Raw genomic sequence first — 27,285 nt, 5'->3', positions numbered from 1 at the left:
TTAGACAGTGGATGCTTGATAACTTTCTTCTGATCAACTCAGATAAGACGGAAGTACTTTTACTAGGACCACATGCAGCTAGAAGCAAACTTTCCAATTACGTAGCATCTCTGGATGGTGTTTCTGTTTCAGCGTGTACAGCTGTCAAAGACCTTGGTGTGATTATTGACCCTAGTCTTTCCTTTGAAACTCACGGGAATATTATCACCAGGATCGCCTTCTTTCACCTTAGAAATATTGCTAAAATTAGAAATATGATGTTGTTACAGGATGCGGAAAAAATAGTTCATGTTTTTGTTACATCTAGATTAGACTACTGTAATGCTTTACTGTCTGGGTGTGTGAGTAAGTGCATAAAAAAGCTTTAGTTAGTTCAGAATGCAGCAGCAAGAGTCCTCACTAGATCTAGGAAATATGACCACATCACCCCTGTTTTAATCAGTCTACACTGGCTCCCAATCAAATCTCTCATTGATTATAAAATACTACTACTGACGTATAAAGCACTTAACGGTCTCGCACCGCAGTATCTGAGTGAACTTCTGTACCAGTATGATCCTCCACGCCTACTTAGATCAAAAGGTGCAGACTATTTGTTGGTACCTCAAACAATGAAGACTACAGCAGGGGGCAGATCTTTCTCTTATAAAGCCCACAGTTATTTAAATCAGCCTTCAAATCAGTGTTTGGGACTCAGACACAGTCTCAGTGTTCGAGGGTAAACCTATTTATTTAGTCAGGACTTTTATCAGTAGATTATTTTTAGGTAAAGGAGCAGATCTGGAGGGATCATGAATATAGAGTGTTTGGTGAACTGGGATATTTGGATGCTGTCGTCCCCTGACCCTCACACGTTTACTCAGGTTTGTTGACGGTGGTGGTGGTGTCTTTTATCCCTGAGATCCTTCATGTCGGTGTTAAGTTGATGTCTAATGACTAATGGTGTCTAGGAAAACCAAAAGCCTTTAATTTTTAAGAAGTACATCATTTCTTATTTCACAACCTGAAGAAGAGTCTCCTGACTCCAACCCAAGTGACAGAAATTACACAATCATTGACACACAATGCCTCCCTCTATTGGTTAATAACAGTAACACAATACGGATAAAAATCCAGTATCCAGTATCCAGTAATCCAGTTTATATAGATAAAAATCTTCAGTTCTTCATAGAGGGTTTTTTTATGTAAGGGATTTTTAGTTAAGTCTAAAATACACATGCATATTGCCTTCTATAATGAAAAACTATAACTTGTTGACCAGATCAATATTCGAAGAACTGTAGTGTTGGCTTATCATTTGCATTTTACATTATTGGTCTTGGTTTGTAATTTAACTAAAATAAAAAAAATCTTAAAACTATTATAAACAGGTGTGTGTCTAAGAAGGACTTTGGATCTCAAGGTTGTGAGTTCAAATCCCAGCATCACCAAGCTGCCATTGTTGGGACCTTGAGCAAAACAGCTCATTTGGACAGCTCATCAAATCTCATGTAAGTTAGATGTAAATATGATGTTTATAATTCTGGATCTTTGATGGACTCTCAGGAACTCTTCTCAGCATGGAGCACTTTGGAAGCAGCCTGGATGTGAGGATTTGTATTACTAATATAAAAACGCGCTCTCTTGTAGCTCCACCCACCACCCACATTTGATCCAATCAGACTATCGTTTTCGGCGTCTACGGGCGGGGCTAAGCGCATGAGCCGGTTAAAAGGTAACAGGTTGCCCTCGGAGGTCAGTTTGCTCAGTCATGGAAGTTGGTACTTAATGAAGGAAAGGTACAGAAGCGGATAAAAAGCGCACCACTGAACTATTCACGCACTTCACACCGCCAGTTCTGTAGGTAGGTTACCGCGTTAAAGGTTAACCATTTCTTTAATGTTTATTCACTAACCCATTAGCTTGTTAGCTCAGCGGCTACTTTGGTATAAGGAATTAAACGAAAAGGTGTTTCATTCACTATAATAAACCGTCAATGAACTTTGGTCTTTGCCGCCGCGCTGCCCGGGTGTCTTTATTTTCATCATTTGGGTGTTGAACTTCGTACTTCACTCATAAACAGGGGCAATTGTGGGGTTTAAACCTCTAGAAAGAGGGCCAGGGGTGTTATTTTTGTGTTAAATAGCGCTCTGAGAGGAGAGAAGATCTAGTTAGCAAGGCGCAGGTGAACATCTCCAGGTGCACCTGCGCCTCTGGTGCCTGTACACCGCGCTCTGAGACGAGTCCTGACGTGGCTCCCATTCGGTTACACACCGGCCGAATCCCAAATCACCTGCATGGTTTATACCGTGCAAGTGCACTAGGTACGCTAGAGGAACCATTATTTTACAGCCTGTATAGTGCACCTAGATAATGTAGTTAGCGGGATTTGGGCGGGGCCAACCTGTTGAGCAGAGGGGCAATTTCTACAGTGAAGGTTAAAAGTTTGTGCCCCCCCCCCCCCCCCTCGCATTTTTGTTTCTTCTTTTGAGGGGCAGGGGGGCCCCTCTTTATTTATTATTTTAAATAATACAGCAAAGGGTAAATGTTTGTACCCCACACCCTTAATTGTTTTCTCTTAAGGTGCAATTTGAAAAAATACAGCTGAATTTCAAATTCTGCTCCCCTTTTTTGTTTTTGTTTTTATTTTTGGGCATTGGGGCAATTTTAAACAAAATACAGCAGAATGTCAAAGTTTGTACTCCCTATTGGTTTCTGTTGGGGGGGGGGGTATTAAAAAACAAAGTAGTAAATAGTACAGAATTGGCAGTCATGTTGTTATCGTCCTCAAATATCAGTGTTGACATGCCATCGTTAAGTTATTTTTATTGCTGTTCGTTAGTGTCGTGACTTGGAAGCGTCAACATATTTTCAACAAATTGCTTTTGCTCTGTAGCTAAAATTGTGATGACAAATAAATCACACAAGGGACCATTTATAAGTAGTAAAAACAACTCCTGTTAAAACACACACACTGGCAGATTACTCAATAGTGGAGGAAAAAACAAGTACAAGGTAAAAAAAAAAAAAAGTCAAACATTTTGAAATGGCAGACTGTGAAGGTAAAGGGAAGAAAAAACTATATCAATTTCTATTTTTACCGCATTTTTACCTGCGATAATGGTGCGTCAGGTTTCTTCGTTTTATTGCGAGTATGCAAACATCTGCAATCAACTGTGAAAACAGATAGCGAGAGCCGTGTGAGGCTCCACAGCCATTGATTTTTCTATAAAGGTTTCGCTTGAAGAGTGAAACCGGTGACTCATTTCACAAGTATTTGGGAGTTTGTGCTCCGACTAAACTCCAGGTCTGATAACTCGAGCTGTAATCCACAGGATAGTCTTTGTTGTAGATGCAGTGGATTACATTCGCTGTGGATTTATATACTCATGACCTCTGAGCTCCGATGCTCGCATGTGAAGCGTTTAGTGTCGCAAACAGGCCATCGTGGTTATTGACCTGGAAATGTATGACCGCGTCGATAAGCCTCGAGTACATCCAATAAATAATCATATCTCTGTCAGGAAGGTACAACACAACTTCCCCCTTACCTGAGAATGTATTGTTTTCAGAGAACTCGAAGATGGCAACTTTTCCAGGTATGTCTTAGGGAAGGTGTGGGTCTGTGTTGTGTGAGCAACACAAGCATGAAGGCTACAGAGAGAATGGTTATCATTGTCAGTTCAAGCATATAGGTTGTGCTATATGGCAGCACTAAAGACTTCATTGTCTCATATGAGAGAGAGAGAGAGAGAGAGAGAGAGAGAGAGAGAGAGAGAGAGAGAGAGAGAGAGAGAGAGAGAGAGAGAGAGAGAGAGAGAGAGAGAGAGAGAGAGAGAGAAAGAGAGAAAGAAAGAAAAAGAAATGCTGGTTTGTTTAAGACTGAAAGGAGGACAGAAGCTCAGGTGACTGAGAAGGAGTTTGGAAAGAAGCAAAGAATGTTGAGGGAGTTAAGCCCTTGCCTAAGGGACATGTGATGAAGCAATAAACATACACCTGCTAATCCTTAACTGACAGAACTGTAGCCAGTCACTAAACTGTTGTACGTGTTTTTTATTTGCCTTATAGGCAGCGAGCTACACGTTCTCGGACCACCCTCTTTGACAGACGGTGGATAGATCTGTATTTCTTAATGCTGAGCCCTGATTTGTGTATGTGGTTCTCGTGAATAAATAGTCCTCCTTCTTCCTGCATCTTCTTCCTACAACTTCACATTCTGACTCAAGACTATTGCGATGAATAGAAATCGAACAAGTTACAAATATGTGGGGATGCGAATTAAAACAAAGTTCCCACGTTGACACTTTTTTTTGTAGCCGCCATTTAGATTTCGAGTCCGTTTCCTCTCGAGGGTTCTTCCTCATGTTATCCGAAGGGGGCCTGCAGAGAGACACGGCTGTTGTTGAAAAGAAAGCCGTTACTGAAATGCTGTTGAGAGAAGAATTTTCGAGTTGAAAGTGAAGTTGTTTTGGTGCGAAGTAGCCAGAATTTTGTCACTTTTTTGCCTCATGTTTGCTTGAAATTTCGAGAGTGATCCCGAATTCACCTGAATCAGTAAAGCATGGTTGTAGTAGCGTTATGTTGGGATAATCCCCATTATTTGCAGGGATGCGCAAGAAAACTTGTCAGGCTTTAGGGCAAAATGGATGGAACCAAATCAGAAAAACCTGCAAGAGACCTGTTTAAGGCGTGGAGTGCGCAAATCTGAATATTTCCTGTCTAGTAGGTACTATACAAAGGATTTTTCAGTTTTAACAGTTGCTATGAGGTATACCTCTTCTAAAACATCACCGTTTAATTCTTTTAAAGCTCCTGGAATTTGAAAATTTCAGTTGAACGTCAGGTCTCACGGCACTCAACATACGTGTTAATTAACACGCGTGTCAAGAATGTGTATGTCCTGATTGACAGCAGCTTAAAGGGCAAGGCAGGAATGAAAGATGAAAATGTTTAGTGGTTTAAGGGTTCGTGTTTGTCTGCTCATGCTGTGATCCTACTCTAACGATGGCACTTGTGCATTCAAGCATGCAGTGTGAGCGTTCACACTAGCGCTGTGCACAGGCAGTGGGGTAGCACGTGTTCATCCCCGAAGCTCATGTTGTGGTGATGATGATGAATCTGATTTATTGTGCAGCCCATCATAACTTTCATTTCCATAGTTGGGTTGAAATTTGCATTCATTTGCATTTAAGCACACCACAGTCTACCTTCTTATGAAAGCAAATTAGTACAGAGTGATTCATGAGTATTTTTTATTATCAGTTCCACATTCAGACCCTATTTGTAGGTATAATTTCTTCCACTCTTCTAGGAAGATGTTGGACTAGATTTCGGAGTGCGGTTGTGGAGATTTGTGCTCATTCAGCCACAAGGGCGATGCTGATGATGGAAACCTGGGATGCAGTCAGCATTCCAAATCATCCTGAAGGCGTTCTGTAAGATCGAGGTCAGAGCTCTATAGAAGGCCACCTTAAGATCTTCCACTCAAACCCATGTAAACCGAATCATCATGGCGCTTTCTTTTTGTGCGCAGGGGCAATATCATGCTGGAATAGGTTTGGGTCTCCTAAATGAAGTGAAGGAAAATGTAGTCATCCTGTACAGTTGCCTCTGACTTTGTGGTAAATTTTGGGGGATGCGCTGTATATGGCTGGAAAAGACTGGTGTCCCCTAATGCATTTGTCTAATTGCTGTGCATGAAAAGGTGCTTATGCTTAGGATATAATATTCCAATTAAAAGGTTGCCTTAGATTGTTTCTGAAGGAGAGGACACCCATGTGTGAATAGGGGGGAAAGTTGCATAAAAGAAATCACCTTCTATAGAGAAGATCAAAGCTGAATTAAATAGTGAACACGCGTGATGCAACATTAGATGTCATATTGTAGTATTCTGCGCTTATGTAAACTTCTACATTTCAGCAAAGGTAGTTGCTTATTCCCTTTCCACTCCATAAAGCGGTTTCCCATGAGGTAAAGGTTTACTTCTGTTATGCAGATAAGGGACCAGACTAAATCGATCCTAGAGAATTGTAGACCTGATGAATGCTCAATAGCAGAGCAGACAGAGCAGTCAGTGTTCTTGGGCTGTCTATCAGGTTTTCTGCCCCACTTCACTGTAATAAAGATATGAGCTGGTGCTTTTGCCCGCCCCCGTTACCCCACACTCTTCCCCACTGGGATCATCTATTCACTGTAAGTGCTGAATACTGCTACTGTTTGTTAATGGGCTGAGACAGCGAGGAAGTGAACAGACCATGAATGAGTTTCGGTCGCCAGGATTTTTCACCAGTTTCTGGTTTGTTGCATGGAGAAATGCACTGTCATGTTTAGGATGCTTCAATCTGCCAGCGCTACACAAGTGTTTACACATTCATAGCAAACAGTGATAACATTCTCTATCGGTGCATAAATTCACATTCTGACACTTACATCTTTTTTTTTTTTTTTTTTTTTTAAACCAGGGATGCATCACTGGCAATTTCAGAGTACTTGTTTTTGTATTAAGCGCTCGAAGGTGCATCATTGAGCATGGTATTTAGCTCTGTTTGTTATTTGCTGACCAATCAACTCCTTGTACTATTTCCATTCAAGTTGTTATTCCATTTTAACAGTAATACTACAACATAAAAGCCCCAGATCCCAGATGATTTTGCGTTAACTAGCGAGCAACATGGTGAAAAGGTGGAAACAAGAATTTTAACAGTGCAGTAATGTGTACATGACCATCAAATGCATGTTTTTGTTTGCAAAAATTGATTAAATCCATTATTTTCCTCCTTTCTTGAAGTACCTTTGGCACCAATTACAGTCAAGTTTTTTTTTTTTTGTTTGTTTTTTATTCTACAAGCTTGGCACCTATTCTTGGGCAGTTTCTCCGATTCTTCTTTGCAGAACCTCTCGAGCTTCATCAAGTTGTATGGGGAGCGTCAGTGCTCAGCCATTTTCAGATCTGGGTTCAAGTCTGGGTTCTGACTGGGCCACTCAAGGACATTCACAGAGTCGTCCTGTACTAATCCTTTATCATCTTGGATGTGTGCTTAGGGTAGTTGTCTTATTGGAAAATGAACCGTTGCCCCAGTCTGAGGTCCAGAACGCTCTTGAGCAGGTTTTCATCAAGGATTTCTCTGTACATTGCTTCATTCATCTTTCCCTCGATCCTGACTAGTCTCCCAGTCCCTGCTTCTGAAAAACATCCCTGCAGCATGATTCTGCCACCACCATGCTTCACTGTAGGGATGGTATTGGCCAGATGTGCATTTTCTTGCTTACTTTTTTGTTTAATTTTTATTTTCAATTATGAACTGTAGACAAAGCTGAATTTTATTTTATTTAATTTTTTATTTTTTTGGGGGGGTCTGATTTTCACCATGCTCTCAGACCTGTGGATCCCACTATGCATTCTGCTCCTTAGTATCATTGAGGTGACATGTACACTATCACATAATGTCCCCTGATGTCTGGTGAGAAAGCAATGCAAAAAGCAATGCAATGGCTGTTAAATTCAAGTTCAGCGTGTTAAAATATTAATGACACTCGGGCAAGACTTTCTTTCTCTCTGTTCACTGGCAGCCACCAGAGCCCTAAAATAAGATACATTTTTTTCCCGTTTTTAGATTTACAGATTTCCCTAAGTAGTAAATTTTTTTTTTTAGGTGGAGAAATGCATTTACACTCTGTCCTAAATGGATTTTGTGCACCTATGTTATATATATATTTTTTTTTATTTTACATTTTTTTTACCAGCCAAGGTCCTAGAGGACACATTGTGGCCATGGTACAGAGTCTTCAGAAACCTTTGTGTAATTGTGTGCCAGAACAAACTTTCCACTTCATGCATTTGCAGGGATTAGTACAGATAGCAGTTTTAACAATGTCTATCAGTTGTTTATGATTCTTTGTGCAGTACGGTGGTGTTTAAAGTTCACCGTGCGCAGGCAAATATAAAAAATAGTCCATGGTCACTTTGTAGCAGATTTTCCAGTGTTTGCTTTGCTTCTTTTTTTTTTCTCTCTCTTCGGGAGTTTTTCTTGTCTAAAGAATTACAACACTACAGCGTTTTCATTAAGATCATTTTATTTTAAGTCCATCCTCTAAATGAGTAGTTACCTGAAGAGGTACCTTGACAGGGTTTCCCATCTGACTGTAATTTTGTCTATGAAACATTGTCATATTGTACATAACAGATTTGATATTTGGTATACATTTTATAGATGTCATCATCACATATCTGCGATGTATGCGAATACAGCATTGTACAAGCTCAGGCGTCCTTGGTATCTCACGTCTGGCTTAAACCTTTTATCATTTTCTGTGTCGCTACATTTAATTATAATGGCATTCCCAGTGCTAAAGCCACCATTATGCTGTAACTGTTGTTACGCCGTGCTCGGTAAACGCGTTTTTTCCCCCCCGAGGTGACGTGTTCGTTTGCAAAAAGGTTTTCGCTACATGGCCCAGGTCCAACTTATTCTGGGGCCACTGGGGAATTCTGATATGCTCAACACCTGCCCTTGATAGCGTCTGCAGCAAAACAAATCTACACCCACGCTAGGCTTTTGTGTGCACAAATGAAAGGCGGTCTTTTCATACACAGGTATGTGGAAACTGACTAAAGCGAGCAAAATAAAGTTCAGTGCAAATTGTCATGTACAACTTGAATATTCAGCCCAAATATAAACACACTGTATTGAAAGGCAGTCGCAGGTTGGATAGACATCAGTTACATTCAGCATGTCAATTCCAGCATGGATTTCCACTGTTCCCTGGCACCTGGTTGAACGATGTGTTCGGGCGAGCGACTTGACCTCCATATGTGAAGCTCAGTTGCAGTTCCCAGGTAGTGCTATAACCAATAGTAGCCTTGTGCTCAAACTAAAGTAAAATAAACACTAGTTGAACTCGTTTACATGTAACCGCTAGTGTCCTTAGCTTTATTTCGAGCCATGTTTGGGGCATGATTACACACTAAACAGACAAAAGTTTGTGGACACTTGACCAGTTAGAAGCACACAGACATCCTGTACAACCATGTTCACTGTAGCATTCATTTCTCTCTAATGAAACCACCATTAATCACCAGAATCCGTTCCAGCATAATGTTCTAGTTGGCGTGGAAGACCTCCAGACCTCCTCAACACAGCTGAACACCTTTTGGATAAACTGGAACAACGAGTGCACCCCAGAGTTCCTTCACAACATCGGTACCAGAGTTCAAATAAAGCTCTTGTGGCTAAATTATCACAAGTCTCCACAGCCACAATTACAAGCCTATCAAAGACTTTGCAGGAGAGTAGAGGTTAATAGAACAGCAAACTTTTGTGTGTTTGGCAACAAAAACAGGGGACTACCTGCATACTGGTGTTTTTACCTATTCAGTGTACCGCCTAATAATGTTTGTTTCGCTACATGGTGGCTAAAGCTTTCTGTTCCTGTGGGCTGAAGTAGTAGTTGAGCTTTTAAAGTTGCTTGGAATTTCTTTACAATAACAATAAAACATGGATGGCAAAATGTATAGTGTTTTTCCTTATATTTAGTCTGAGATTGTGTGCTTTAGACCTTTTGGTGACCCAGAATAAAGAGTGAGACTTTTCACTACACTGTACTACTGTACTTAGCTGTTATTCTCCTGCTGAATGGTCACATGAGACTGAGACCTTTTAACCGCACTGGCTGCCAACTCCACTGCTCCACTTTCTTTTACTTGATTCAGCTCTCTCGCTCTCTCGCTCTCTCTCTCTCTCTCTCTCTCACTCACACACACACACACACACACACACACACACACGCACGCGTACTCTTACACACATTCTCATTCTCTCTGAATCCAGTAGGGAACAGATGCAGATAAGAGATGTTTGTATGAAGGCATTAGAGGACACTGTGTTGCTGCAGAGGAAGTAATTTGAAAGTGTCAATGGAAAAGAGTGAGAGGAACAAGGTTAGGTGCGTCTCTAAAAAAAAAAGTGTACAATGAACAATCAGACAAAGCTATTTGAATTCTTTCTCATTCTTTTTAAGGTTGTTCACTTATTATTATTATTATTATTATTATTATTTTTTTTTTTTATCTTTTTGAACAAAAGAATGTGTTCATAATGATTGAATGACTAATAAGATGCTGTTCAGATGACTAGACACAAAGTAAAACCGTTTCCGTTTTGAAACGCCTCTCCTGTTCTGCTGGAATGTGACCAGTCACATCCAGTCTGAAGTAAACTCAAGCAGAGGGATGGCATAGCGTGTCAAAACCCACGGATCCAGTCGGCATAAAGACACACACACACACACACACACACCTGTGCCACAGTCTCGACAACGTGCTGATGGATTACAATGGCAGAGACAGACACACCCTTTGTACTTTAATCTCCCCACCTTTACTGAGCAGAGTAAGTGACGTAGAAGGAAGTGCTATATTTGTAATATCCTGCAATATACACTGATCAGCTTTAACGTCCATAAAATCTGCCTGAACTTTTGTAGTTCCACTTGTGCCACAAAATCAAAAAATCTTAATCTGCAGATTCCAATCTGCTGGTAAAGAAAATAATAAATAGATAATAATAATAATAAATAAATAGTGATCACTCTTCTCAGTTCTTTTTCCTCCTCATCTCTACATGCTGCTCGAGCTGGTCAGGTTCCCGAATGTCCAAGATCCAACTCTTTAAATGTCATGTTAATACTGCATTGGCCATTGACCCTGATTTTTAGCCCATTGCTCACTATCTGAGAATCTGTGGTAATTTTGTGCAAGAACGTGATATACCCTAGAACGCCTAAAGTTAAGGAATGCCTGATTAGCTCCACTTTTATGGGAAGGTCAGGAGATTTAGCCTTTTCCAACACCAACTTTGCCACATAATGTCATCATGGAGCTAACTTTGTGCAAGGGCAAGAACAGAAGGGAACAGGTTTTTGGCCCCTTAGTTCCAGTGAATGAAAATTTGTAATGCTGCAGCACACAAAGGGATTCCTAACAATTGTGCGTTTCCAACTTTGTCGCATCAGTTGGGTAAAGAACCACATATGGGTGTGATGGTCGGTGGTCCACAAACTTTTTAATGGAGCAGATTTGCGTTCTGGAAGCCGGCGTTTAGTATTTTCTCCTATTAAATGCCATTGAAACCCTGGAAAAGTCGCTTCTAAACAAGTGTGTGGTTTCGAACAGAAATAATAAAAAGCACCAACCTAAAAAATGCGGCAGTGGAATACATTTCGGGGAGGAGCGTCTTTTCAGGGAACAATGGCCTTGTTCTCATAGTTTAATGTATAATTTGAGAAGTGTGTTTAAGCACCCGTGTCTAGTTTCCACACAAGTATTGTTCCGTCTGTTTGAGTGATGAACGCAGTCTGTACAGGTACTCATTTAGACCTGTTTTAATGAACGGTCCACGTTTAATATGCAGGTTATGGTTTATGGTTAAGACATGTTTATGTTGGACACTGGTTACACTCACTTGTGCTGCAGGACTATATCTCTTTTCAAATCATTGATTTGTTTCGTTTGTCCTGTAACCCGTATGCACACTTGATTGTTCTGTGGCTAACCTTCATGTGTGTACAGTACTCTAGTAACACAAAGAGTGAATGTGGAAAAACCATCATAGTCCACTTTAAAGCTTCAGTTACACAAACGCTAGGGTTATTTTTAACCCCCCTCTTCCCCCCGCCCCCCCAATTGTTAAACCTTTTTTATTTTTTATTTTTTTATTTTTTTTTATTAAAATCATAAAGTAAATGTTCAGTACAAAAGTCCAGTGTGATTTCTGCAGTTTGAACCCTAGATTAGACCTCACTGCGTTTGTACAGACTGTAATATTACTGGAATGAGGCGTCTGTCTATCGTACATGATTCGTAGGTGACTCACATGCAGTTCTTTTTATATATAAATAATTATAGTCTATGCTTTAAGTAGTAATTACTACAGCTCAGCACATTTACTCGTTCCAGTTTTCATTCCAGTTTTATTTCCTCTGAAAAATATGGTCATGGACGGGCAAATCCACTGCTGATAAATTAAACTTGATTCCCCCCTCCTCCCCCCTGTCTGTTCCAGCATGTCCGCATCAGCCTCGGGTCGAAAAACCCCAGTGGATTACGGGGTTCAGATCCGCTTCATAAATGACCTGCATGATACAGGAGGTGGTGGTGGTGGAGGACGCCGAGACGGCTCGGGGAAATCCTCTGCCCGCTATGGCGTGGCCGTCAGGGTGCAGGGCATCGCAGGCCAGCCGTATGTAATGCTTAAGGATGGGAGGAAAGGAGACTCCTACGGAGTGCAGCTTCGCACTCCAAATTATAGCAGCTTGCCCAGGTAATACACACTTACAGGGTACATTGTCTTCATATTCATACTTCACCGTGCCTGCCTGCTTATTTACAACCACCAAGTTATATGCATTTCAGATGTCTACATCAAATAGATGTCCATTGAGAAGTAGCGGTCAACTGATTTTACCGATAGCTAGGTTGGGTCGTACTTGCCGATAACCAATTAATCATCTGATCGATTTTAAAATGGATACTGGATAAAGAAAAAAACTTGCATAACACTTGTAAATGTTGTAAAATAACATTGGACTTTACTGCAAAAATAAAAATGCAGTCCTGAATGATGAAAATGTGCTAAATGAATATGAATGAGTTATTTTAATAAATAGAGAAAAATAAGACCTGCATTCAAACTGAAACAAAAAGGAACACTTCGAATAAATAAAAACATCCTAAATTAATTTGTTAAAAAAACTTCAAATAAACAGCACATGGCGTCAGAGGCTGCGCTTGTACTGTTTTACACAACCCGGAAAAACTATCAGGAGGATTTTTTTTTTATGCTGATAGAGCCAGCAATCACCTGTCGGTGCCAATTAACTGGCAAAACCGATGAATTGATCGACCTTTGTTCAGAACACAGTGCTAACTTTTATAAACTTAATATTTAATAAAAATTATGTTGTAATTTAGGACAAAAGGTGTTAATTTTCTGTGACTGTACTGACTGACTCAAGTGGAGTAGAAGCAAGTGTTGTACATAACTGAAGAAGAAACCAGTAATAAACAAAGGTTTATAGCTTTTACAAATCAGAGCTTACTTCTACAACAAATAACTATAAGCTGAATGAAGCGTTGTCCTATTATTAGGATTATAGTATATATTATACAGATGTGTTGTAAAGTGCTGTGATGTTTATCTGATCGATTAGGAGGCGGGAAGATGGAACAGAGGACAGTCAGATTCTTTCCACCACAGACGGCAGCGTGTTGCGCCGGGCTCAGTCTCACGGCTCTCTGCTGGACCGAGAGAGTGACTACAACGACTCCGTCGACGATTTTAGGCGCCCGAATGGAGACGGGCGCTCTGGCAGCTACGGCAACTTGGACAGCGGGATCGGCGGAGGGATGGAGAGGAACCGCTGGGGAGGCTCCCACCAAGCAGCGCTGAACGGGAAGGAAGATCTACGAGGACTAAACAGCTGCTACGGATCTTCTTCTGACGCTCCGTACGACAGACGCACCGACAGCGTAAAAAGCAATTCTGCCGGACAAACCGGCAGCGTCAAAGGCTCCTCCAGGGGTCGCACTACTGGCGGCAGTACAGGAAACAGTGCCAACGCTGTAACTAACGCTGCAACCGTCCTTACTTCTGCACAGTTGGTGTCTCCAAATGAATACATTTCTCCTCCATCGTCCTCACCTGCTTCAGTTTACAACAAACCGAGCCGAACCTCTGGATCAGTGGCCAAGACTGCAGCTGTGCCTTCGTCCGGTTTAAATAACAATCGGTCAGCAGTAGATGCGCATGTAAGTGGAGCATCTAACACGATTGATCATAAATCGATTTATTTTAGATTATTTAACACGTCCTAAACAGAGCATTAATATGAGCTGGGATTTTTGACTAAAATCTGCAGCACAGGTAGAGACCCGTATGCATATTCGCCAAATATGAGTATATTAACGTAATAAACATAGCAATGTGGCCAATGAAAAGTACACCAGGGGCTAGTGCTTGCATTGTGAATCATGCCCAGTATTCAGCATTTCTGCAAAACATAAACAAACATACACTTCCTATTCTTTACATAGACCTTGGAAGCAGGAGGCGCAAATACAAAAGGACCAGTGTCCAGCTCCCTTCTCTGGCCTCCATAGCTCAGAGGTTTCTCTTTCAGTGCCAGGTAGCAGTGTTGACGGCTAACAACTGTTTATCAGACTAATGGATTGGAAACCGAAATGCTTCTCTCACTCTTCTCTTCTCTCGTTCTCACACACAAAAACTACATTCCCGCAGCCAAAGTAGAGCAATTGGATTCAGAAGTCAGTGACTCGCTCACTCAATATCGTTACTCAGTTTTTAATTAGGCAACAAGCCATGTTTCTTTTAAACATGCATAGCCAAGTAGTAATGTTCAAGGCTTAAAATATAATTCTATCCCAGTTTATTTATTAAAGCTTCTGTGTATAAGCCTTCATTAATCTAGTCAAGCATTATGATAATGACTTGCAAGGTTTAAAAGTTAACACTAAAATGCATTTACAGATTTTGTCAGACGCCTTTTAATAAAGAGCGACTTACATTCATGTCCTTTTATCCTGAGGAGTTAAGGTTTGAGGGCCTTGCACATGGGCCCAATAGTGGACAGTAATAGACAGAAATTTTTACTTTTGACCGTCCCTTCCTATATCTGTAACTCTTAAATCTATATACTATATTCTACTTCCCTATAGGTCCTAATCTAAATGCAATGCCTGTCTTATTGCAATCTCTTGCTAGAGACTCTTCCGAACGTAACTGTAGCAGGTTAGCTGATCCAGCAGACGTGCCCTGTGCTCTCAAGTAAACGTGGCTTGGCTTCCTGCAGTGGTGTCTGCTGAAATGATAGACCCTTTATTCCAATTGCAAGGTGGATTTACACGGCTTGTTTTTTTTTTTGTTTTTTTTTTAAGGAGGCGACTGCACGTGTCCGCATTGAGCGTGTTTTTGAAAATGCGAATACGAATAAACAAGCACGCGTCTTGCCGTTAGATAAATTGTATAACTAAAGACTTGGCAATCATTTTAAGCGAAGTGGCTGCAGGAATGAAGGAATGAGATTACGCATTGTAGGCGTGTCGAATCTCGTGTAACAGTTGTAGTGTCCTCTTTTCCCTCTCTAGGTGACTCCTGATCTTTTGTTAGATCAAAGCCAGAGCTCGGGGTCAGAGTTCAGCAGCGAGGAGGATCAGATCCAGCAGATAATCTACAGCGTTCTGAGGCAGGGGTAAATGTGCATCGTTTCTGTGGTTGCAGAACGAGAAGTTGTACATGTTCAAAAACCTCATGTCTCTATCTAGAAAACAAATACATACCAAAATGACATTTTGCAGCATTAACTTTTCTTTTTCATCAACCTTGAATGTTTTTATGGTTTAGTTGTTGCATTGAAAAGCAGTTAAAAGTTTGTTTGTGAAACTTAAAACCGAACTCCATTCTGCCTGTCGCCTTTAGGAGCAGCGATAGCGACGCTACAATCAAGCGCAGAGTCCGAGTTATCTGTGATAAGATCCAGGTGCTGAAGGTATGGCCCAGGCTTCACTTTACACTCTGTAACTTTACCTTCAGTTAGAGGATGTTTGGCGTGTGCCATTAATCTCCTAGCACAAAAGCACAAAATGGCGTCTCGTGCCTTTTATTCGTTACTCATTGTGTAACTAGTCCTTGTTATGTTAATGTTATCAGCACACCTCCAGCATGATAAGACAAAGCATGATTTTGACAAACCAGAGAAAGCGGACTCATGTATAGTTATAGGTCACGTACAGATATTAAATTCCAAGTCACGAATATATCCATGATTGTTTAGTAAGCACGCTCGCACATTTTATATTGTGGTGTGATTTCACTCAAAAAATGTCATGTTTTTTTTTATAAAGAGAAAAAAAAAAAAGAGAAGGTAAATGACACCGTTTTTAATTTTTATTTATTTATTTTTATGTGAAATCTAGATTGTATGGCCAAAAATGTGTGGACACCAGCCTATTAGCTTCAAATGTGCTGAATTCCACATTTAGATCCACTAGATTTCTGGCGTGTTCTAGTGGAGATCTGTGCTCAATCTCTACCATGGCGTTAGTTAACGTAGGGTGAGCTTTCATCCCAAAGGTGTTCACTTGGTCTGAGGTGAGAGCTCTATAGCAGACATTCAAGCCAATTGCATAACTGCCTCTTTGAAATTTAAGCCATTTTGGGAGTTTACTTATTCTGACATGTGTCTTGAAGTGAACACTGGTTTAAGGCTGTCTGTAGTCTTTAGTAGCGAGTAAAAAATAGGTTTGTAATGAAGTATCAAAATGAAATATTTTGATAGAATTATTAAATGCAAATGTTTATTACTGTATTACTACCTAAGTCACCAATTAAGATTCGAATTTCAAGAAACATATTTCCTCAGTGAACTCAACTGATAAAAAACTGTCTACAGTCAAGTACGTGTTTATATCAATATGGAGAATGTGGAGAATATAAATAAATGGAGAATATAAATAAATTCTCCATTTATGTGTGGCAGCCGATGCAAAAAGGGAAGTGTTGAACCTCGAAGCAGCTCTGTAGCTCCTGAGAATTATTTGAACGTTAACGCCTAAAACGGTTGAATAGCCGTGCACATCCTGAGTTATGATTTATGACTTGCACCCTGCGCTCTCAAGTCTCTTTGTTGCCAAGTTGGCGCTGAGCACGCCTCAGAAACTAGCAGTGTTATAATGGGCATTACAGTAATGGCAATCTGAGAGTTGGCATCTCTCCCTAGAATAAATTGGCTGCGGATCAGACACCTGAGCCCTGTTTAGTGCGAGTGCTGCCTGGAACATATCCACTTCAAAACACATACCTCCCTTGATAACCTATATCCACTTAGGGATTATTTCTTTCGTTTTTTTCATCCTCTTTAACACGGTCCTCTTAACGCAGACCGTTAATCTTCACTGGAAACTGCACAGTATGTCACATGTTCTCACATTTGAGTAGTAAATCAGCTGTACAGTGAAGTAATTGGCTGTGTCACATTAAATCAATGGCCTTCTTAGTACATTGTAATTACACAGTGATTAATAGGCAGCACCACATCCCTGGTTTTTTTTTTTTTGTTGTTGTTTATAGCCAGCGCCGACAATTTACATGTATGACCTTTTTAAGGACCTTATTGTTGGTGCTAAACAAAATGTTTATGTAACGTTTCATAGACCAGATTATTTTGGCATACTGTCAAACTGTCTGTTCCGAAATCTGTGTTTTTGTAGATGAACAGCTCAGACCCTGCACTTAAGGAAGAGCTGGAAGAGTGTCTGGATGAAAATATTAATCTGCAGGAAGAGCTGAGCAGGAAGAAAGCCGAGTTGGATCAGACACATTCTGAGTAAGCCCGACCTCATGCTTGGACAGTCTGTCTTTTATAGCATTTTGGGTGCCATGCTCTGATTATAGTGTCTGAGTGACACGTTCGCTGGTTGTTGTGTCCGTCTGTGTCTCAGGATAATTCAGTTACGTATGGAACGAGAGAATGCGGAGTCTCATGTCAGACAGCTAGAGGACCATCTGACAGGGCTGCAGGACGAGCTGAGGAGAGACACGGACAACAGGGTCGAGACTGACGCCATGCAATCTGTACGCGTATGAGTTTATTGTCTGGTTTATTCGCACGGGGAAGAATACAAATCAAACGAGGACCACATCGTGTTTAAAATATCACTGCAGTCGTAGCTGGCTGCGACGAAGTTAAACCTATTCTGACTAGTAAACCTGACGCTGTTCTTTATTCAGCTGCGAAAATAATGAAATGTGCCAAAACTAGAACTATACAGTGGGAAGAACTGCTATTTATTTTAACCTCACATACATTAAAATGGGAATCATGAAATCATGAAGAAATGTTTGGGTGCATATAAAAAGGAAATGAGTGCTACTTGCCAGGGTTCTTTCTGGAAACAGAACAGGAAATTAATGTCTGGTTTTATTTGAGCTTTTTCTCTTTTTTTTTTCTTTTTTTTTTTTTTCCTCCTTCTTCTTATTGTGCTACAAAGGCCTGTTTGTGAAAGGGCCATGCATTAGAAGTCAGAAGGCACTTAAGTAAATTTATGATTTGCTGTTTGTCTGAACCAAAGAAATGAAAGCAAACTATCTGTACCATATTGAATTGCGTAGCATCCTATTTTTTCCATTGAATCAAATCGAAATCGGATAGGGCCATTTCATATGCATCTTTAAAGTATTGTCAGCTTTGCATCGAGATGCAAATCGCATCGGCCTCAGTTATGAAGATGCACACCCCTAATGAATATAGAAATGCTTATAGAATGGTCTTGTCTTTCCTTGCTTTTGTTCTAATATTCATAAAAACTGTAATGTATGGCACAATACACACAGGTACATATAGGAAGATATATATATATATATATATATATATACACTGTGTCCCATTATGATATTACCCAAGTTTATATATGTAAATCACCTACATCAGTGGTCCCCAACCCCCGGGCCACGGACCGGCACTGGTCCGTGGGTAAATTGGCATCGGGCCACACAGAAGAAATAAATAACTTGCATTATTTCCATTTTATTTATTATCTAATTCTGAACGATGTTTTATTTTGGAAAATTAACGAATTCTCTCCGATACATCTGTCTATGACTTACTCTTGATGCATGTCAAGATGCTTCGCTCGGTCACATGTCTTACCTCCATCCGCTACCTTCTTAAAAGGGCTGCTCCGGCCGCGAACACATAACACACAGTAGATTCAAGTTTGTTATTATATTTAGAAAAGACCAATTTTTTATGCCAGTCGTATAATTTTATTTTGTTGTATTTATCGCCACACCTTAAAGGCCGGTCCGTGAAAATATTGTCTGACATTAAACAAAAGGTTGGGGACCGCTGACCTACATGATCTAAGGAAGTGGCATTAAATGTTATTGCGTTTGTTTGTTTGTTTTTTCTTCAATATGTTGCACTGATGTGTAGGAGCTGCTGGCGTTGCGCAACGAGCTGGTTGAAATGGCAGCACGGCATCAGAGACAGGAGGACACGCTGCGGCAGAGAGAGCGGGAGCTGACCGCACTAAAAGGCGCTCTAAAGGAGGAGGTGTCCACTCATGACCGGGAGATGGAGACTCTTCGACAACAGTACAACCAAGACATGGAGAAACTAAGAACAAACATGGCACAGGTTTCACAGGTATACACACTTGGACGCAACCGAATGCGAGAAAGTCGAAGACCTGAAGTCTGAAACTTCTAGAACTTCAGCAATATATAGTATAGTGAGCAAATGATGGAGCCTTGCATTTACATTTCAGTCAGGTGGAGTTATAGACTAAATATTCTAAACTAACTGTTTCTTTTATTTTCTAAATAATAATTTTTTACATTTTCTTGCTAGTCTCAGGCAAGTATTGAAGCAGAGCGCCAGCGTGTGAACTCTACAGTCCGCAACCTACAGCAGCAGTTGGAGGAGAGCCAAGAGGAAGCCGGCCACTGGAGAGAGCAGTTCCAGAGCACCAGGGATGAGCTTCGCAACACCAAACAAGAGTAATTGCATTTAAAAATCTATTATATATGTAGATCAGAAGGTTACACGTTTTGGACATGACAAAATTGCCTCAATTAAACCTTTGGTTAATACATGGCTGACCCTTGACTTCTTTACATGTTTGGATATACAGTAAAACCTCGGTTTTACGAGCATAATTTGTTCCAGGAAAACCGTGCTCGCAAACTAATTTACTCGTATAACGATCCAAGTTTTCCTATAAGACATAATGTCAATTCAGATAATGCGTTTCAGACACGATTCATATAAAAATACAGTATAATACATTTATATATATATATATATATATATATATTTATAGTATTACATGTAATTGCATTACTGTGTACTGTAAAAAAATAATAATTTTAAATAAAAACAAATAAACATGTTTACTGCACCTTTGAGAAGAGTCAAGGCTGGTATGAAGATGAGGAGGAGGAGCTCCTTCCAAGCAAGGGTTATTGCTTGGAAGGAGAATCTCCTAACATTATAACTTTGAGAAGACCTGAATGACTGGCTTCAATTAGTTTACGCTTTTATGACTCGTTTTTATCTTTTGACTCACTTGAACACTCTCTTTCTTTTCTCTCACTTTCAATCACGAATCTCCTTCTTCTTAGCTTCTTTCATTTCAGGGTTCTTCTTCATGGGAGGCATTGCTTCATTAATACTGTAATCATTACACAATACGCACAATACACTGCTTCACGCACACACGTGATCGCAGTGGGGATACAGTACATATGGTAAAAAGATCTCTACTTCGGTTGCTTACGATACGGTACTGTAGCTCCACAAAGACTGAGGGCAGGGGTTTCAGGTTGCTTTCCGTCGGAAACACGTTCTCCCTTGACGCTCGTATATCGGATTTTCGCTCGCAATCGAACGCAAATTTCAACAAAAATCTTTGCTTGTATTACAAAATGCTCATAAACCACTTTACTCGCAAACCGAGCTTCTACTGTATTAGAGAAATCTAGTACAGGATGAGATTATAAATTGTAGCATAGTATAAGGAACCAAATTCCTTGTGCGTGTCCACACGTCACCAAAAAACCTGGTTTTGATTGGTTTTGCAGTGAAATATTTGTACATATTAAGGATTAATGACAATCGATCAGCTTGCCAACATCAAGAAGTGTATACTTGCATGATCTGTTTTAAAAACTTCTGAGATTAAACCTTGACCTCTCTGTGTACTTTCTGCTGCATGATAATATTTTGGTGTGTATGATGTGCCAGGCTTCTCCAGGCTCGTTTAGATAAAGAAGAGTTTGAAGAGGAGCTAAAGGAGCTGCAGGAGAGACTGAACACCATGAAACGGCAGATTCCCGATGTCAAACAAAATGAAACCTTCAACCAGGTGCCAACTTTTTATGATTTTATTTGCATTTCAAAGACATAAGCAATAGCAATTCGAAATTTAAATATTTAAAGAAGGCATGTGCAGATACCGTATTATTGAGAAATTGCATACTGAAGTGTAGCACTGTAACTGTCCCTCTACTGCCACTTACTGGACATTTTTTGTTTTGCACGTTGTTTTATCATCTCCATCAAACCGATTTAAATAAAACTGTTGAACTCATAACAGGAGCTAGAACGCTGCCGTGCATCCCTGAAGCAAGCAGTAGCCGAGGTCGAGAAACTAAAGCGGGACCTCGACAAGAAAACTATGGAAATCATTTCCCTGAAAAAGGGCAATCAGGAGCTTGATGCCGAGCAAAAGTACGAGATCAACAGGCTGAAGGAGCAAGCACGGAAAGATAAGGAGGAGCTGGCTAAAGTTCATGAGAAAACCAAGCAGGTATACGACTAAATCATAAATAAACCCATGAAATGTCATGTTCAATATGCCACTTCTGATGCCCTAACTGTCGCCTCGCCTCTCCGGTAGCTTGCCGATCCTGCATTAGTGGAGTCTCTGCGTGAGGAAATGCGTGCGGTTCGCGGCGAGTCGGAGCGTCTGCGCAGTCAACTGCTTTTGGCTGAGGAGGATCTGAAGAAGGAGAAGGAGCGATTCACCTCATCGCAAACAGAAATGAACACGGTGTCCGGTGAACGAGAGGCGCTGGAGGAGGCTCAAGCACGCCTCAAAGACAAACTTGCACGTCTGGAGGTGAGTGAAATAACGCTAATGACAATTTTCGGAAAGTGGTGCGAGATGAAGTAGTTCTGGAGTCTCTGTAAGGACACACACACAAACACACACACACATGCTCACACTGTATGCTCAACAGATTCTTTGTCTGTGTCCAGTCTATGCTGCAGGAACAAGCTTCACAGAACCTTGAGGCAGAGCAGGAGCTGCAGCTGGAGAACAGGAAGCTGAGGCAAAAGCTGGATGAGGGCAAACGCAGCAACACCAAACTGAGCCAGGAAAGAGACGAACTGTCCCAAGCACTGGAGGAGCGAGACAGGGAGAGGGATGCTCTCCGCAAAGACAGCGCACAGCTTGACGAACAAAAGAAACGGCACGAGAAGATAGTGGACAAGCTCAACAAAGAGGTATTTACCAATGAGACAAATGGAGAAAAAATCTAGATGGATCATATTGTACCCGTCTATATAAATCATCTATGATATGGTTTAATGTTAATGGTATATGATAATAAATATGATGTTTTTTCCACTATATTCTTATAAACCTGATATGTGATTTTATGGTTGTTGTTTTTTTTTCTTCTTCTTTCTCGGTCAGATCGAGCGCTTGGCTGCTGATTCGAATGTGTCTGTGCGGCTGGTACAGTCTCAATTCGATGAGCAGAAAGAAAAGTGGAAGAAGGAGCAGCAGGATCTGCAGAAGCTCAACAAGGAGAAAATCAGTGAGATGGAAAAAACCCAGATAATTGTTCGTTCTCTCCAGGAGGAGGTGAGGAAGGGCAAGCGAGACTTTTAGTCTTTATTAACTCTAGGTACCCACATGTTCAACGTATATATTGTGGTCTTGGTACATATTGCTCCCAGAGTCTCGTCCACTGTTATTAGCACAATCACAATCTGTGTTCAGTGTCAACATTAGGTTATGTATTTTAGGATACATCTAAATGTGGGGGGAGGGGGAAAAAAAGCATCTAGAATTATATTTATATCAGGTCATTTGTACCAAAGAGTAACAAAAGAAAAAAAATATATTAAGAAAAATCTTTCAACAACAACAAAAAAACGATTGTTGGTGTCTAGACATCTTGTTACGGCTGATATATATATATATAATGTATTAATCATATTACTATTATATATATATTATATCGTTTAATTATTGCATATATAATCAAAATGTAACTCGGCTCACCTTAATGACGAATCAATGCAGGCTTCATTTATCCATGCATAGAAAAAAAACTGTAAATGCTGGAAATTGCCAGCAGGGTGTTTTTATTTGTAAAAAATGACCACTCGCACCTAAGTAAATAAAACTTGGTGGAGGTTTGGGACATTCAAAGTGTTTATTCGTTCTGGTGTTGCAACTCCGTACTGGTTGGTACTCGACACTGCTCTAGAGTGGCAGATCGTGGCAACCATGTTTAAAGTCTGTGGTTTTAGCCTGGAAATGGTCTGAATTGCACTTTGACATAATGACAGCTGGTCAAATTCTATCATCTTAACCACATCTTATTTAAAAAAAACATCCATTTTCCCTTTTTATTTTGCCTTATTCGAGCATCCCGTCTTTCTGCTCATTTGGACCACGAAGGATTTATTTCTGCTCTATTTCCAGTTGTCTCGTCAGAAGAAAGAGGTGCAGTCGTACTGTGAGGAAAAAGATAATGCTGTTCTGGACAGAGAGATGCTCCTCAACCGCATCAGATACCTAGAGGGAGAGCTGGAGAGTCAACGCAACACATTCAACGATCGATCCCGTGACGTCCGGAGCATGGAGGCAAGTGTAAACTTCATGGAGAAATTTTTTTGTGTGTGTAATTTACACGTGTCCTCATGCATGCTTGAAGAGGAGAAGTGAAGTCGTTTAGAACGGTTTTTCAGGGTTTTAAATTCTTAATTCGTAAAATAAAATAAATTATTAAATTGGAAAGTAAGTCATAATTGTGTTCACTGGCTCATGCAGATCTCGCCAGTGTGTTCATCAGGATGTCTTTTTGAAAATTTATCAAGTTGCTCTTGGAAGAACAGAAACAATGGCTAATTATTCATTCTAACTATTATTGATTAAAGGGTTTTTTTTTTGTAACCAAATCATTGTCATTTTTGCACAGGATTTAATCTGCAGTGCAAAAATAGTAACAGAAATGTTAACACCACTATTTGCTGTGTAATATAAGAATTGATATCTAATATTTCTTATAGAAACTGTTTTAAAAAATCCTATGTAGTTGCTTTTTATATGTGCAAATTTAATTAGTTGTGTTTCTGCGTCGTGTCTGCAGGACAAAGTGAAGCGCCTGGAGCTGGAGCTGGACGAGGAAAAGAACAGCGTGGAGCTTCTGACCGACCGAGTCACCAGGAGCCGAGACCAGGTTACAGAGTGCACCATTGACGTCAGCTCACTCAGTGTGTGTTTTTGTGCCCTCTACAATGTTTTTGTTTTTGTGTGTAGATTGAGCAGATGCGTTCAGAGCTAATGCAGGAAAGATCATCCAAACAAGACCTAGAGCTGGACAAAAATGCCCTGGAGAGACAGGTATGCTAAATGAGGGATTGTTCCATTTCTGGTCTTGTATGAGTACTGAGCAGTCAAGTTTTTCCTGTTTCCTGTAATAAAAAAACAGGATTTTTTTTTTGGTACATAATGATCTAATGAATCTGATTCTAATGTGCCTTTCTTACTTCTTTGTTTTCCTCACAGCTAAAGGAGTATAAATCCCGTATAAAAGAAATGGAGGGTCAGTCTCGTAGTTCCACTAATGTTTCCCAGTTAGAGAGCAAACTGCAGGATATGGAGGAACGGCTCCGTAATGAAGAAAGGTAATTCAATGTAATTTTTAGATTCACAGCAAGATCTATAGGTGGACTTGGAAGTTCTTCATACCATGTCGTGTCATTCCAGGACCCATGGTAGCAGTGTTGAATATATAAATGTGGGGCAACAGAAAGACCTTTGTCCTGCGGGTAGTAGTTCTACATGTTTGGGAGCAAAATTGGCCATGCTGTTTGGCTGGGAGGGGTTTTCATTACTTTCTTTCTCTCATGTGAATCACCTTGAGATGTCTTTAAGGAAGAATCTGAGATAATTATACACAAGTTTTCCTATGCCTAGGAGACATTAAGTGCATAAACACACCTGTTATGAATAACTGTTTGTTTTGTAGAGATAAAACCGCAGCACTGTCCTCACAACGCCGCCTGGAGAGGAAGCTGAAAGAGATGACCATGACTCTGGATGAGGATAGGCAGCAGATCATTGAGCAAAGAGACCAGGTCTCTCTCTCTCTCTCTCTCTCTCTCTCTCTCTCTCTCTCTCTCTCTCTCTCTCTCTCTCTCTTTCAATAAGAGGACACTTATTCTAAGAATACATTTTCTATAGTAATTTCCCATAGCCACGCTCAAGAGTGTGTGTGTGTGTGTGTGTGTGTGTGTGTAGCTGTCTCTACGTGTGAAGGCATTGAAGAGGCAGGTGGATGAAGGAGAGGAAGAGCTGGAGAGATTGGAAGGATTGCGGAGAAAAGCTGTAAGAGACATGGAGGAACAAATGGAACAGAAAGAAGCACTCCAGACCCGAGTCACAACGCTGGAGAACGAACTCAAGTAAGTTTAATCACTGAGTAACTTAGAAATAATGAAATTAATTATTTTTTATTTAATTCTACAAACAATACCCCATAATGACAACATAAATAAAGTTTGTTTGAAATCTCTGCAAAATCGCATGTATATAAGTATTCACAGCCTTTTCCATGACGATCAAAATTGAGCTTGGGTGCATCCTGTTTCCACTGATTATCATTGAGATGTTTCTACAACTTGATTGGAGTCCATCTAAAGGAAATTCAGTCGTTGGGAGTGACAAGAATGGACAAGATTAGAATTGAGTTTATTAGAGGGACAGCGCATGTAGGATGTTTTGGTGAAAAGGTGAGGGAGGTGAGATTGAGATGGTTTGGACATGTGCAAAGGAGGGACATGAATTATATTGGTAGAAGAATGCTGAGGATGGAGCCACCAGGTAGGAGGAAAAGAGGAAGGCCAAGGAGGAGGTTCATGGATGTGGTGAGGGAAGACATGGAGGTAGTTGGTGTGAAAGAGGCAGATGTAGAGGACAGGGTGGTATGGAGACGGATGATCCGCTGTGGCGACCCCTAATGGGAGCAGCCGAAAGAAGAAGAAGAATAAAATAGCGTGATTCTTGATGAACTAAAACAGATTTTACTCTCTCAAAAATATTTGGGGTTGCAATTCATATCGACCCACCCTCCCATTTTATTATTATGGGTAGTAATATTAATAATAATATTTGCTCCAGCTATTTTTAGAAAAGGCCCCATGTTGGTGACCCCTGCTGTAGAGACTTGACTTCAGCAGTCGTGGATTATGCAGATTCTTTGTATTGATTTGAGTTTAGCTGAAGGCAGTAACATTCTTCTTTTTAATCATAAAAAAGCTGAAATATGGAATCTGAGCCGTTGTATTTACTTAAATCAGGAGGAAGATCCAGCAAGCCCGACGTTTATCAGTTGGCTCTCCGGGTCTCAGCTCGGATGATGACGACGACGACGGCCTGTTTGACTCGTCCACCATCACTTCTATCCTCACAGAAAGCAATTTACAGACCAGCTCCTGCTAGATGGAGATACTGTGTGAGGGAAAAGTGCACTCTGAGATGATCTGGGTGACTTCAGTGTTTAAAGATGAAAGACACTTTGTGCAGGTCAGCTTAAGGCAAGATTGATTTTACTGTAGATATACAAAGGCTCTTTTGTAAATACCGGAAGTCGAAAATGTATACAAATTAAGAAGTCTTGGACCTGCACTGTACAAATATTCATACTGAACAAATGTACATACTGTACTGTGCTACGACTGAGCTGAAGATCACATTTATTTAGTTCAAAGTGTAGTGTAGTTTGCACTTACCTGTATCCAACATATACTACAGTACTGTGATGCGACTCGCGGTGCATTAATGCGTGTTAGCCCTATTTGAAAATCACTGTCTTTTTAAATGTGAAGGAAATTTGCAAGGAAATCACAGCTTACGATATTTTATTTTTTTTAAGGTTTAACACCAAGTTTTGTGTAAATCCTCAAATATTCTTTGAATTATTATATTATATCATTATAATTATTAAAACTACAATTAAGGTTTCTTTAGGGTCATTTAGCAGTTTAATGTTTCCCATGTTTTCCACCAAGATGTCCATTTGCATCGCATTAACTAGAAGTTAACTTAAAGCTAAGTGATGCATCTTGTAATATTATTCATGTTGGTAGCTATAAGATGCAGTCACATCACCATTTTATTCTTCCACAGTATTCAGTAGTGATGACTGGGTCTATTAGTGCAAGTTTGCAATGGAACTCCACTTCTCAGTCAAAACATTTCACCATTTCAGATGTATGTTTGCAAACTTTAAAGGGAGATTTTTTTTTCCCCAAGATTTGTATATTTTCTCATTTATTATTGAATATGAATGGCGGGATAAAAGTGTGATCCGATGGTTACATTGCTATCATCACCCGAGCATATCACAACTGAGGCAAAAAATATATATACTTGACTCTTAAGTCAGCATTTATGAATATAAAATAAAGTAAATTCTTTGCAAAAAAAAA

The 27,285-nt window shown here is 40.3% G+C and overlaps 2 protein-coding genes across 3 annotated transcripts in view; one reads left to right on the top strand and one right to left on the bottom strand.

Annotated features, from left to right (window-relative positions):
- The window catches only part of LOC310733830 (uncharacterized protein), a gene marked incomplete at its 3' end in the record, with an annotated part of 115,945 nt that overhangs the window by 51,723 nt on the left and 36,937 nt on the right, over positions 1 to 27,285 (bottom strand). The gene's annotated exons all lie outside the window — the stretch shown is intronic.
- On the top strand, positions 1,634 to 27,285 carry cgna (cingulin a). Of its 2 annotated transcripts, none has more exons than XM_083536257.1 (21): positions 1,634 to 1,843; positions 12,039 to 12,296; positions 13,186 to 13,783; positions 15,140 to 15,243; positions 15,471 to 15,540; positions 17,261 to 17,376; positions 17,492 to 17,624; positions 18,985 to 19,197; positions 19,402 to 19,550; positions 20,797 to 20,917; positions 21,149 to 21,361; positions 21,452 to 21,673; positions 21,814 to 22,062; positions 22,256 to 22,426; positions 23,276 to 23,437; positions 23,943 to 24,032; positions 24,113 to 24,196; positions 24,362 to 24,480; positions 24,825 to 24,933; positions 25,097 to 25,260; positions 26,155 to 27,285. In XM_083536257.1, the coding sequence occupies exons 2-21, from the start codon at positions 12,040 to 12,042 to the stop codon at positions 26,294 to 26,296; spliced, it is 3,486 nt and encodes a 1,161-aa protein (XP_083392383.1). In that variant the 5' UTR covers positions 1,634 to 1,843; position 12,039; the 3' UTR covers positions 26,297 to 27,285. The 2 variants fall into 2 exon arrangements, with proteins under 2 accessions (XP_083392383.1, XP_083392384.1); XM_083536258.1 differs by having other exon boundaries at positions 1,728 to 1,839.

Source organism: Silurus aristotelis, assembly GCF_946808225.1.
Source record: "Silurus aristotelis genome assembly, chromosome: 1".
NCBI classification, from domain to species: Eukaryota; Metazoa; Chordata; class Actinopteri; order Siluriformes; family Siluridae; genus Silurus; species Silurus aristotelis.
The sequence above is the reverse complement of the archived record's forward strand: the minus strand, read 5'-3'. Positions and strand labels throughout refer to the sequence as shown.

What these genes read in the sequence shown, in the direction of transcription:
- cgna (XM_083536257.1), top strand. Translation starts at nt 12,040, where the DNA reads ATGTCCGCATCAGCCTCGGGTCGAAAAACCCCAGTGGATTACGGGGTT. An exon ending in AGACTGACGCCATGCAATCT is followed by an intron (nt 17,625 to 18,984) that starts GTACGCGTATGA and finishes ACTGATGTGTAG; the next exon opens with GAGCTGCTGGCGTTGCGCAA. An exon ending in AAAATGCCCTGGAGAGACAG is followed by an intron (nt 24,197 to 24,361) that starts GTATGCTAAATG and finishes TTTTCCTCACAG; the next exon opens with CTAAAGGAGTATAAATCCCG.